This window comes from Panulirus ornatus, chromosome 31 (genome assembly GCF_036320965.1).
Source record: "Panulirus ornatus isolate Po-2019 chromosome 31, ASM3632096v1, whole genome shotgun sequence".
In the NCBI taxonomy this organism is placed as follows: Eukaryota; Metazoa; Arthropoda; class Malacostraca; order Decapoda; family Palinuridae; genus Panulirus; species Panulirus ornatus.
In genome coordinates this window covers 4,141,944-4,156,368 of record NC_092254.1, presented here as the reverse complement: position 1 = coordinate 4,156,368, position 14,425 = coordinate 4,141,944, and the positions used below count along the sequence as shown (strand labels likewise).

At 39.0% G+C, this 14,425-nt stretch overlaps 1 protein-coding gene across 8 annotated transcripts in view; it reads right to left on the bottom strand.

Annotated features, from left to right (window-relative positions):
* The window catches only part of LOC139758729 (protein singed wings 2-like), a 50,381-nt gene that overhangs the window by 6,369 nt on the left and 29,587 nt on the right, over nt 1-14,425 (bottom strand). For all 8 annotated transcript variants that reach the window (XM_071680439.1, XM_071680441.1, XM_071680444.1 and 5 more), the window contains 4 exons: nt 9,419-9,594; nt 8,619-8,777; nt 3,973-4,137; nt 2,681-2,809 (listed from right to left, as the gene is read on the bottom strand). In XM_071680439.1, the coding sequence (XP_071536540.1) occupies nt 2,681-2,809; nt 3,973-4,137; nt 8,619-8,777; nt 9,419-9,594 (629 nt within the window). The remainder of the gene's footprint in view (nt 1-2,680; nt 2,810-3,972; nt 4,138-8,618; nt 8,778-9,418; nt 9,595-14,425) is intronic.

Genomic DNA, 14,425 nt, shown 5'->3' with positions numbered 1-14,425 from the left:
AGACAAAAATACACTTCAAGGCCAGACCTTCAGTGAAATACAAAGAGAAATATGAAAGATAAAAAGATAAGACAAGGGAAAGTATTTACGAATTTTTTGAGAAAGTGAAAAACCTGTCTTTTGAAATATGCCAGGTCAGTTATTGGGAAAGACGTGAGAAGGTAGAGAGTTCCTATGCTTCAATGGGTAGGGAAAGAAGTAGGTATCAAAATGGCCCGCCCTTGAGTTGCTAATGGCCACACAATAATCATGTGATGCAGCAGCTCTCCAAGTATTGTGTGGTCTTGCTAGTCGTGTGGGCACATAAGCAGCCTGCTCTCAGGAGCAAAAATCAAAGTAATACCTATTGAAGAGGGAAAGTGAACCAACACTGCAGTGTAGGGTAAGGAGGTCAAGTTTGGAAGTTAGCCTAGGACAGTTTATAAGGCAGACTACTTTTGACTCAACTCTGTCAAGTAAGGATGCAGAGTTAGAACCACCTCAAATGTGAGAGCAATACTCCATACAAGGATGAACCAATCCCTTTTATAAATGGAGCAACTGTTCAGATGAGAAGTTTTGATATTTAGTTAAACAGTACACCCAGTTTCTTAGAGGTAGACTTGGCTATTCCTGTAATGTGGGGTTTCCAAGAAAGAGTAGATGTAAGAGTAAGACCAAAGTAATACCAAATATGTTCAATGAGTCAAGAGGTGGAATTACAGAACAGTCAAAGGAGAGACAAGAATTGTAAGGAGTTTTCAATAGAGAGATAAGTAGAGACTGGGTCTTGGAGGCATTACTTAACAAGATTTTGTCTACTGCACTGAGATATCTAATCCAAGTCTGAATTTATTGAGGAAGCTGTGAGAGGAGAGGGAGCAGAACTGAAGGATGTGGATGAATGCAGTGTTGAGTTGTCAGCATATGAGAACACTGGATTGTTTGTGGAGGAGATGAAATTGTTAAAAAAAAAAGAAGGAAAAGTGTATGGGGCAGGACAGAACACTAAGGGACACCACTGCTGATGGAGAAAAGGGGTAGGCTGATTCAACAATAACCACAGAGGTAGATCAGCCAGAGAGAAGGTTAAATATAAAATAGCAAAGTAAGGGAGGGAAGTCAAAAGAGACCCTGATGCCACCCCATCAAAAGCCTTACATATGTCAAGGGTAACTAAACTTGACTCCCCAAAATCTTTCAGGGATGATGACCATACATAAGTAAGCTAGGAAAGAATATCACCAGTGGACCTCACCTTATGGAAGCTATACAGGTGATCAGAGAGTAGACCGTGATTTTCAAGATGTTTAAGGATATAGGAGTTGAGTCGGGATTCAAAGACTTTGGAAATGGTAAATGTCAAAGCAATATGATGACAGTCAGAGGGCTCAGAACGGTCACCTTTCTCAGGGATGGGATGTATCAATGCATGCTTCCAAGGAGAAGGAAAAGTTTTTGCTTTCAAACAAAAATGGAACAGGCAAACAAGCACAGGTGCAAGTTCAGAGGCACACTCCTTCTGTACATGGGGATGGATGCCATCAGGACCAAAATCTTTGCCTGTGTCCTGAGAAAGAAGCGCTTTTTGGACAGCCTGAAAAAAGATTACGGGAAGGGGTATAGACTTAGTAAGAGGAGCATCAGGGGGTGAAGGAATGTTAGAGTCATCCAAGTGGAGTTAGAGGATAAACAGAAACCAAGGAGAGTTAATTTGACTATGGGAAAGAGCTATAGTACTATCAGAGTGAAAAAGTGAAGGGAAGGTAGAGCAACAGAAGTTGTTAGAGATGCCCTTAGCTGAAGACCAGAGAGACCTATCAGTGGATGACAAGGAGAGTTTATTACACTTCCTCTAAATAAAGGAATGCTTTGCTTCACGGATAACATGCTTGAAGCATTGATAAAAGCTGAGTGGGAGCCAGAGGAAGGAGAGTTTTCCAAGACTGATATGCATGATCCCTTGCCTGAATGGCCTCAGAACAGGAACAGTTGAACCAGGGATTGAATGAAGAGGTCATCTTGGAGGAAGAAGAGATAATTGCTTCCACTCCAGCAAGAATATCCTCTGTTATGCTTTTTAAGGAGACAGAAGCATCACCACATATGAGACAGTAATTTACACATGGAAAGTCAGAAAAGAAGTTATGTAAATCATTCCAGTCAGCTATGTTGAGGTGTCAGTATTTATGCTTAGATGGGGCTGCTGGGGGGGGTGCCACTAGACTGCACTACAAAATGTCCTACGACACGAGCTATATATTACTCCATTGCACACACCACATGCAATCCAGTTCCCCATACTAAATAGTGCTTCATCCTATAGACAATACACTAACCTGAAACACACACTCTATAATGACTTTCCCTTTACTTATACACCACCTTGCCTCACAAACTATACATCATCCTTCCCAACATACTTTTGAGTAGTCTATACACCACAAAGTACCATTCATTATAATCTATCATAAGAAATACACTATATCTATCCCTTCCCTGTGCACTAACTTGCCTCATGCACTATACATAACTTTCTCACTAAATATACACAACTGTGGCTTAACCACAACACATTAGCCTATTCCATAGCTTACAATACACTCTTGTAAATCTCCTAACACTAAAAACTATCAGCATAAAGTCCCAAACCATACAAAATCCACTCCCACCACTACAATTGGAGGTACATGAAACTAACCTGAAATTCAGACAAGAAGTCACAGTCGTCGCAGTTCCAAGGATTGTTCCCTAATCCAAGATGGGGCAGGTAGCTTTCGCCTTCCTGCACTGCTTCATTGAACACTTGCCTAATCTCCCTCACTGGCAACTGAAATATTCAGATTACATGAAAAAAACTGACACTTCTGATTGTGTAAGGTGCCAAACTCATAACAAAATGTGGTATTGTAAAATCTAATTTCCTGAGGATATCCCATGAAAATAAAAATACATGCAGTAATAACAGCAGATCTTTTTGTACAACTTTATATACCATTTTGAGAAGAGGTATACTTAATATAAAGAAAAAGTTTGCACTAAACACAAAAAAAAGTGTATTTACATGGTTGGTAAACAGATTATAACACCTTACACTGTCACATACAAGTAACAATGTAAGGTCTACTGTTAACACTATCCCTCCCCAAATTTACAATAAAATACAAATACATGACATATTACATATGAATAAATACATCTCAGTGTGAAACCGTATATGATATAAGTTAGCCAGATTAGCAGACCTGGTGACTGCACAAATACATGACATATTACATATGAATAAATACATCTCAGTGTGAAACCGTATATGATATAAGTTAGCCAGATTAGTAGACCTGGTGAAAGTAAGTCTATGGATTAATTCTTCAAGATCAAGCCAAAGCAAGAAGAGAAGTCACTAGAGTGCACATCCAGTTTCACCTATGACTTGATCTACAGTTTAATCAACATGTGATCCTTTCATTTTGTCATCTTAGCTATGGTACTTGTCCATCTGTCTCCACACATCTTTATAAACAGGATTTAGGATGACTATAATCCCTATATGTACCTTTATGTACTATACTGCACGGCATATGAATTCATTTTGTCTTACTACAGATAACATTCCATTCCCAAGTCAGACACTAATTAACATGACCAGCTTTTATATATGATTTGTTATGGGAAAAATGGAACCTGGAGTTTCTATAAATGGAATCCTAGTGTTATCCAGGATCCTCCTGTATGTATATTCCTTAAAATGAAAAATATGTAAAAAACATGAACTAAAATGTATCAATCAGCCCGATACCTGACAACATTACATATCTGCAAATTCTGAAGCACACAGGTTATAAGGTAAAATGATATGAACTAAGCTATATGCTATGTCTGTGTAAAAAGCAATGGTATGGAACATTCTGCATAGCAGCTGGAACCATAGACATAACTAGGACCCAGCAATGTATCATACTAAAATAAGCATTAATGAAGTACACAACAGCTTACCGTGCTGAGTGTGTTGTGTGACAAAGATATCCCTATATCGGATCGATTCTTCACAAAGTTGTAAAATAGTTTTCCATCCATATGACTGATGCGATTATGATCTAGTGTGATCAAGTCTATGTGCCGATAACGCTCATGAGTGAACAGCATACTCATATCTGAGATCTGAAAGATAAAGTTATTTATTTCTGTACATATATATGTATGTATGTAATCCATTACCTATTTGTTACTTAAAGGTAAGGGGTTTTACACTCATGAGGCTCCATCTCTTGAAGAATCTCAACTACCATGCACCCTCTTAAGTTGATGTTTCATGCCTGCATCAACCATACTCTCAGTCTTTCTGTTCCTTTCATCAACCACAATTATACTAAAAAACTACCTCTTTAAATATCTTTAAATAAGTCTCTTGCTTAACTGCATGTTACATCCTTTGGTTGTTCAATACCGGCATCTCTCAGAGAACAGTTCACTGTTCATGTCATCAATTGGTTTAAAAAACTTAAGGGTTGTGATCAGGTCACCCCCCTCACTCTTTTTCAAGGTGAGCAAAATAAAACCCTCAAGCCTTTCCCTGTAACTTAACTCTTTTGAGTAAGGTACCATTTTTGTTACCCTTCTGTGGGCCTTCTCTATCAGATCTTTGGGCTTCTTTAGGTGTGGTGACCAAACATGAGAAGCATATTCTAGTTTCGACCTTATACAGGATATACATAGCTTGCTAAATATTTCCTTATCAATAAACTTGAAGACTATTCAGGTATTTGTCAGGAGACAGTCTATCTCAACTATTTTCCTAACACAGGACTATGGCAACAGGTTAATGACAATGGTGACTCTCAATCCCTTCTCACACACAGAATCTTAAGGCTTACTTTTACTGTCACAACCTGATTACATTTGCTAAGGTAGAATTTCATCAACCATACACCAGCTCAACTCTCCAGTCTATGTACATTCCCTTGGAAGTAAATGAAACCCTGTTAGCTTTTAACTTACCTCATGACCTTTGAAAGTCATCAGGTCACTCACACTCATCTCTCCTCCAAAGCAGCCAAACTTAAAGACTCCAGCCTTTCCCTGTAACTTAGCTCTCCAATTCTGGTATCATCTTTGTTACCATTTCTGGCTAATACCAAATCAAAAATTAAACAGCCATGTAACAACAGGTTTAACTTGACTGCTCCAAGTAGTTTGCTGTCTGGACTATATCAATTATCCTGATTTCTTTTATTGTTCTCTCATTTTATAAGTTCTGGCAGTGCTAAATCTTTATAACTGCTTACCCCAAATAGAAAGATAGTAGTTGGCAAACAAAAATGATCTATCAAGGATATATTTTTGAATAATCAGTTGTCAGTGTTGCCTTTAGGTCATAAACATTCCACCCTCTTAAATTTTCTTTCTCACAGTGACAATTCATTACTTTACTACTAAAACAACTTGCTCACTCCTCCAATGTTAGCCACTCACCATATATGTTACCTGGACATGCTTTAAATGCACAGTATTTCAAAACTTTGGTTTACTGAGGATGGCAAGACTCTGGGCATTTGATCTGAAAATTTTGTCCAGAAAGCACCTCTCTGAACCTCTGCCTACAAGTATGTGTAAATTAATTATTTGCATTTTATAGGAAGGGAGTTTTGCTCATGGGGTCCCATCTCTTGAACAATCTCTATCATCATACAATTTGATAAATCTATGTATGCTGTCTCCATTAACCAAGTCCTCAGTCATTTTATTCTGTTCAACTACCACTCATATGTTATAAATGTAATTTCCAACATAATTTCTTAAACGTTTCTTACTTATTTTCATGTTATGTCCTCTGGCTGCTCTATCACTACATATCTCGATGAACTGTTCACTGTCATTATCATGGATTTGCATTGTCTGAATAGGCCATATACTGTTTCCTGAAACTTAAGTCATATCTGTTTAGGAGAACCAAACCTCCTCCTCCTCCTCCTTTGTCCTTGTCTTTACCTCCTTACTATCTTGTACTCCTCTGAACACGAAATGTGAGATCAAATCTCTTTAGTAAGCTTTGTTTCCACAACTCCAACAATGTCAGGTGTGTTCTCCCTAATATGATCCTTAAATTCTATCTCTTTACCATTAACTCCTCATCTTTAGCATTTTATATAAAATACTTGTAGTCTCATATTACCAACGCCATATATTCCCAAATTCTCTGCAGTGCTGGCAAGGGTAATCTCCATTTGCCTTGTTTGGTGTCTTCTGTTATTTGTCTTCTGAGAGTATTCTTTGTTTTTCCCTTTCATTTCATGGTGTATCACAGCTGATAAATACTCTACTGAATTCCACTGTGTTTTTAAGTTTCTTAGCTTGTCTAAGTACCCCCATAGATAGGTTACTCCAAATCAAACACAACCATGACTGATTACTCCTCTATATATCTTGATTACAACAACCAATACCCCTTCTCTCCTTTATCATATTGACTGCATCTGGTAATTCTGTTACCTCCAGTAACCCTTTAATGAGCATTTCTTCTTCCTTTCTCCTTTCCCTTTCTCTGGTAAATGTCCATCCATTCCAAAAACATTCAAAGATTACATCTGTTGAGCTCCTGGTTAACTAATCTTCTCAATTTAGGTCCCATCCACCTTAGAGTTAAGTCCAACAGTTTTGATTCATCAACCATTGTGCCACTAGCTTTTTTTTATAAACTCCACTTTTGCTAACAAGCAATGATTTAGTATGATCTTCCTTTTTCTATCATTCTCATCTGCTGGACCATAAATTCTGCTAAAAGTTCAGTCTCTAATGGTACATATCATGCTATCTGCAGCTTCATTCAATGCCCAGGGCACCTCAGTGTCCCTACGTTCTTGTCCTACTGCATCAGTCAACATGCTCTGAGGCTGTTGCCCAGCCCCTGAAACTGCACCTTCCAGCACACTATTTTCATTGATTTCAGTAGTGTATTATCTTTTTCACTCCATCCTTCCATCTCTAATTTGGTTCCCCCTTTCTCCTTGTCCCTCTCACTTCTGATACATATATCCTCTTTGTCAACCTCTCCCCACTCATTCTTTCCTTGTGTCCAAACCATTTCAACACATCCTCTTCAGCTCTCTCCACCACACTTTTCTTATTACTACACCTCTCTCTTACCCATTTATTACTTACTCCTTCAGAACTTAAACCACATATTATCCTCAAACTTTTCATTTCCGACACATCCATCCTCCTCTACACATCCTTATCTGTAGTCTATGCCATGCATCCATACAATATTGTTGGAACGATTTCATCTTCAAGCATTGCCATTTTTGCCCTTCCAGATAACAACCTCTCATTCCAAAAATTCTTCATTGCTCCCAGAACCTTCTTTCATTCTCTCACCCATCCTATGACTCACTGCCACTTTAATGGTTCCATGGGCTACCATGTCTTGTCCCAGGTATCTAGACACATCCCATCCTCCAAATTTTCTCTATTCAAACTCACCCCAACTACCCAACCCCTCTGCCCTGCTAAACCTAAAACCATACTCTTATCAACATTTACTCTCATCTTCCTCCTTTCACACACTCCCAAACGCAGACATCACAGTTCTTCACTCAAATGTACCACTAGCACTGTGGCACCAGCAAACAACAACTGACTCGCTTCTCATTCCCCTTTATCCCTATAATCACAGTTCTTCACTCAAATGTACCACTAGCACTGTGGCACCAGCAAACAACAACTGACTCGCTTCTCATTCCCCTTTATCCCTACAGACTGTATACTTGCCTCTGTCTCCAAGACTCTTGCATTTACCTCCCTCATCAACCTATCCATAAACAAATCAAGCAGCCATGGTGATGACAAACACTCCTACCATGAACCAACCTTCACATGGAACCACTCACTCTCATAAGCACACCTTATGCTCTTGATAGAAACTTCCCACTGTTTCAAGTAGCTTTTCTCCAACACCACATATTCATAAGACCTTTCACAAGGCATCTCTATCCATCCTATTGTATGCTCTCTCCAGATCCATATATGCCATTTACAAATCCTTCTATTTCCCTAAGTATCTCTGACACATTCTTTAAAGCAAACATATCTTTCACATATGTCAGCACTGCTTCCCTATATACCTTCCTATCCTCACCCATTTCCCTGGCTCTGCTTACTTTCATCTTTTGCCATTCAATACTATCTCTCCTATTTCTTTCGACAAGTCTTTTTTCCAAGCTAACTTACTTTCACCACCCTCTTCTCACCCACGTCACTTCCTCTTTTATGAAATTCTTCAGGAACCTTCACCCTTGCCTTCACCAGGTAATGATCAGACATTCCACTGCCACTACCAGCACATTCACATCCAAGACAATCTTATTTCTACCTATTAATTAGTATGTAATCAAATAATGCACCCTTCCAACTTACCCATGTATATTTGTGAATATCCCTCTTTTTTAAATGTGGTACTCCCAATCACCGGTCCTTTTATGTCACACAACTTCACAAGGTAATCATTATTTCCATTCAACTATTTAAATGTTATATTACAATACCAATGATGTGAGAGCTGGCCAACTGACATCACACAGGACAAGTATGGATGTATGTGATGTAAAGGCCAGACAATCACAAAAGGGGACCATCACACTACTCACATTGTTTCCAGTCACATTGATACGGGTTGTGTAACGTGGAATTTGTGGAAGTTCAGTCAGGCCAGCAACTTGACAATGAACACGAATTATGGGGAATAAATTCTCTTTAATGCCCATTACATCACACTTGCATGGTGGCATGCATTCTCTCTGAGTGTTCTGAAAGATAAGACAAAACCATTACAATTCAGGATAATCTGTCATTTGTTAGTAAACTGAAGGTAATCATGATTCCCAATATTAACCTCTTTCCTTCATCATTGTTTCTGATATATCCTCTGTATTTTTCATGCTTGATCACCTTTTCCTGCACTAACAGGTAGTACCAACAACAGACAAAGATAGGCCACATTTGCTCACATCCAGTTTCTAGATGTCATGTGCAATGAACCAAAACCACAGCCTCCCATCCACAACTGGACCCCACAGACTTTTACATGGTTTCCCCTGGCCACTTCACATGCCCTGGTTCAGTCCAATGACAACATGCTATAATATTAAATAAAGGATGACATACTGACTCACTGATCAAACATCATCCACACTCATCAAACATCACCTGTTGCACTGGCAAGTGCCATTTTCATATAGCACATATCACTGACTACCACAAAGTATCAATTATTCCAAAGGTGATTCATCCACCACCTTTATACATTATCCCATCACATTAACACATTTATGGGCCATCTATCAACCAGCACATATCAATCATCACCATTATATATCATGCATCATCACACATTACCTGCCAGCACACTATATCACCACCACAATAAAATGACTGACAACAAACTCACCTTGTGATAACCCATACACACCAAGAATGGATGTGCATTAAAACTAAACTTTATGTCCAAAAGGTTCATACTGAAACTGGGAACGTAGCAGGTTGTTGTGTTGGATACGGTTGCTCGTCCTAAATCTATCCAGTCTAGTATCCACAGCTTATCCTCCTCACATCCAAGTCCACCATCTGCATCATGACCAGAATCAAAATACGTAAACATTCAGTCTACAATATGACACATTATTCCCTACTGTTTCTCATTTGAAATCTTCAATTCATTTCTTATATTTAATTATCATTCCACCTCTGATAATCTCAGAAATTTCTAAAATGATTTCAAAATTAAAAAAAATGGTTTTGACCATAAATTACATATCTGAGTTAAGGTCGAAACAAACTCCTGCAATAAATGCTTTCAAAATATGTCAGTCATGAAGGTCAAAGATACATCTGACAGTCATGCAGGTAGACAATCCATCTGACAGAAGTTCAATTCAAGTAACATGACTACCACCTGCCTTTAATGACAAACAACTGGAAGTAAGGTAGTTATGAATCATGAATACATACTATCAAAAAGATAACCAAAAAAATGTATGAAATATTCCTAGTATAATTTACAAGTATACCACTTACAATTACAAGAAGTTTCAGTTTTCTAAATTATTTCTTACATTTTTCATATATATATATATATATATATATATATATATATATATATATATATATATATATATATATATATATATTTTTTTTTTTTTTTTTTTTTTTCCCAAAAGAAGGAACAGAGAATTGGGCCAGGTGAGGGTATTCCCTCAAAGGCCCAGTCCTCTGTTCTTAACGCTACCTCGCTAATGCGGGAAATGGCGAATAGTTTAAAAAAAAAAAATATATATATATATATATATATATATATATATATATATATATATATATATATATATGGTTGTTTAATTTGTTTATGGATGGGGTTGTTAGGGAGGTAAATGCAAGAGTCCTGGAAAGAGGGGCAAGTATGAAGTCTGTTGGGGATGAGAGAGCTTGGGAAGTGAGTCAGTTGTTGTTCGCTGATGATACAGCGCTGGTGGCTGATTCATGTGAGAAACTGCAGAAGCTGGTGACTGAGTTTGGTAAAGTGTGTGGAAGAAGAAAGTTAAGAGTAAATGTGAATAAGAGCAAGGTTATTAGGTACAGTAGGGTTGAGGGTCAAGTCAATTGGGAGGTGAGTTTGAATGGAGAAAAACTGGAGGAAGTGAAGTGTTTTAGATATCTGGGAGTGGATCTGTCAGCGGATGGAACCATGGAAGCGGAAGTGGATCATAGGGTGGGGGAGGGGGCGAAAATTTTGGGAGCCTTGAAAAATGTGTGGAAGTCGAGAACATTATCTCGGAAAGCAAAAATGGGTATGTTTGAAGGAATAGTGGTTCCAACAATGTTGTATGGTTGTGAGGCGTGGGCTATGGATAGAGTTGTGCGCAGGAGGATGGACGTGCTGGAAATGAGATGTTTGAGGAAAATGTGTGGTGTGAGGTGGTTTGATCGAGTAAGTAACGTAAGGGTAAGAGAGATGTGTGGAAATAAAAAGAGCGTGGTTGAGAGAGCAGAAGAGGGTGTTTTGAAATGGTTTGGGCACATGGAGAGAATGAGTGAGGAAAGATTGACCAAGAGGATATATGTGTCGGAGGTGGAGGGAACGAGGAGAAGAGGGAGACCAAATTGGAGGTGGAAAGATGGAGTGAAAAAGATTTTGTGTGATCGGGGCCTGAACATGCAGGAGGGTGAAAGGAGGGCAAGGAATAGAGTGAATTGGAGCGATGTGGTATACAGGGGTTGACGTGCTGTCAGTGGATTGAATCAAGGCATGTGAAGCGTCTGGGGTAAACCATGGAAAGCTGTGTAGGTATGTATATTTGCGTGTGTGGACGTATGTATATACATGTGTATGGGGGTGGGTTGGGCCATTTCTTTTGTCTGTTTCCTTGCGCTACCTCGCAAACGCGGGAGACAGCGACATTACAATGTTTCTCATCCTGGACCAAGTAACAGTGGGTGAACATTGCAAAGTTTCTCATCATGGACCAAGTAACAGTGGGTGAACATTGCAAAGTTTCTCATCATGGACCAGGTAACAGTGAGTGAAAATTGCAAAGTTTCTCATCATGGACCAGGTAACAGTGAGTGAAAATTGCAAAGTTTCTCATCATGGACCAGGTAACAGTGAGTGAAAATTGCAAAGTTTCTCATCATGGACCAGGTAACAGTGAGTGAAAATTGCAAAGTTTCTCATCATGGACCAGGTAACAGTGAGTGAAAATTGCAAAGTTTCTCATCATGGACCAGGTAACAGTGAGTGAAAATTGCAAAGTTTCTCATCATGGACCAAGTAACAGTGGGTGAACATTACAATGTTTCTCATCCTGGACCAAGTAACAGTGGGTGAACATTACAATGTTTCTCATCCTGGACCAAGTAACAGTGGGTGAACATTGCAAAGTTTCTCATCATGGACCAGGTAACAGTGAGTGAAAATTGCAAAGTTTCTCATCATGGACCAGGTAACAGTGAGTGAAAATTGCAAAGTTTCTCATCATGGACCAAGTAACAGTGGGTGAACATTACAATGTTTCTCATCCTGGACCAAGTAACAGTGGGTGAACATTGCAAAGTTTCTCATCATGGACCAGGTAACAGTGAGTGAAAATTGCAAAGTTTCTCATCATGGACCAGGTAACAGTGAGTGAAAATTGCAAAGTTTCTCATCATGGACCAGGTAACAGTGAGTGAAAATTGCAAAGTTTCTCATCATGGACCAAGTAACAGTGGGTGAACATTACAATGTTTCTCATCCTGGACCAAGTAACAGTGGGTGAACATTGCAAAGTTTCTCATCATGGACCAGGTAACAGTGAGTGAAAATTGCAAAGTTTCTCATCATGGACCAGGTAACAGTGAGTGAAAATTGCAAAGTTTCTCATCATGGACCAGGTAACAGTGAGTGAAAATTGCAAAGTTTCTCATCATGGACCAGGTAACAGTGAGTGAAAATTGCAAAGTTTCTCATCATGGACCAGGTAACAGTGAGTGAAAATTGCAAAGTTTCTCATCATGGACCAGGTAACAGTGAGTGAAAATTGCAAAGTTTCTCATCATGGACCAGGTAACAGTGGGTGAACATTACAATGTTTCTCATCCTGGACCAAGTAACAGTGGGTGAACATTGCAAAGTTTCTCATCATGGACCAGGTAACAGTGAGTGAAAATTGCAAAGTTTCTCATCATGGACCAGGTAACAGTGAGTGAAAATTGCAAAGTTTCTCATCATGGACCAGGTAACAGTGAGTGAAAATTGCAAAGTTTCTCATCATGGACCAGGTAACAGTGAGTGAAAATTGCAAAGTTTCTCATCATGGACCAGGTAACAGTGAGTGAAAATTGCAAAGTTTCTCATCATGGACCAGGTAACAGTGGGTGAACATTACAATGTTTCTCATCCTGGACCAAGTAACAGTGGGTGAACATTACAATGTTTCTCATCCTGGACCAAGTAACAGTGGGTGAACATTGCAAAGTTTCTCATCATGGACCAGGTAACAGTGAGTGAAAATTGCAAAGTTTCTCATCATGGACCAGGTAACAGTGAGTGAAAATTGCAAAGTTTCTCATCATGGACCAGGTAACAGTGAGTGAAAATTGCAAAGTTTCTCATCATGGACCAGGTAACAGTGAGTGAAAATTGCAAAGTTTCTCATCATGGACCAGGTAACAGTGAGTGAAAATTGCAAAGTTTCTCATCATGGACCAGGTAACAGTGAGTGAAAATTGCAAAGTTTCTCATCATGGACCAGGTAACAGTGAGTGAAAATTGCAAAGTTTCTCATCATGGACCAGGTAACAGTGAGTGAAAATTGCAAAGTTTCTCATCATGGACCAAGTAACAGTGGGTGAACATTACAATGTTTCTCATCCTGGACCAAGTAACAGTGGGTGAACATTACAATGTTTCTCATCCTGGACCAAGTAACAGTGGGTGAACATTACAATGTTTCTCATCCTGGACCAAGTAACAGTGGGTGAACATTACAATGTTTCTCATCCTGGACCAAGTAACAGTGGGTGAACATTGCAAAGTTTCTCATCATGGACCAGGTAACAGTGAGTGAAAATTGCAAAGTTTCTCATCATGGACCAGGTAACAGTGAGTGAAAATTGCAAAGTTTCTCATCATGGACCAAGTAACAGTGGGTGAACATTACAATGTTTCTCATCCTGGACCAAGTAACAGTGGGTGAAAATTGCAAAGTTTCTCATCATGGACCAGGTAACAGTGAGTGAAAATTGCAAAGTTTCTCATCATGGACCAGGTAACAGTGAGTGAAAATTGCAAAGTTTCTCATCATGGACCAGGTAACAGTGAGTGAAAATTGCAAAGTTTCTCATCATGGACCAGGTAACAGTGAGTGAAAATTGCAAAGTTTCTCATCATGGACCAGGTAACAGTGAGTGAAAATTGCAAAGTTTCTCATCATGGACCAGGTAACAGTGAGTGAAAATTGCAAAGTTTCTCATCATGGACCAGGTAACAGTGAGTGAAAATTGCAAAGTTTCTCATCATGGACCAGGTAACAGTGAGTGAAAATTGCAAAGTTTCTCATCATGGACCAAGTAACAGTGGGTGAACATTGCAAAGTTTCTCATCATGGACCAGGTAACAGTGAGTGAAAATTGCAAAGTTTCTCATCATGGACCAGGTAACAGTGAGTGAAAATTGCAAAGTTTCTCATCATGGACCAGGTAACAGTGAGTGAAAATTGCAAAGTTTCTCATCATGGACCAGGTAACAGTGAGTGAAAATTGCAAAGTTTCTCATCATGGACCAGGTAACAGTGAGTGAAAATTGCAAAGTTTCTCATCATGGACCAGGTAACAGTGAGTGAAAATTGCAAAGTTTCTCATCATGGACCAGGTAACAGTGAGTGAAAATTGCAAAGTTTCTCATCATGGACCAGGTAACAGTGAG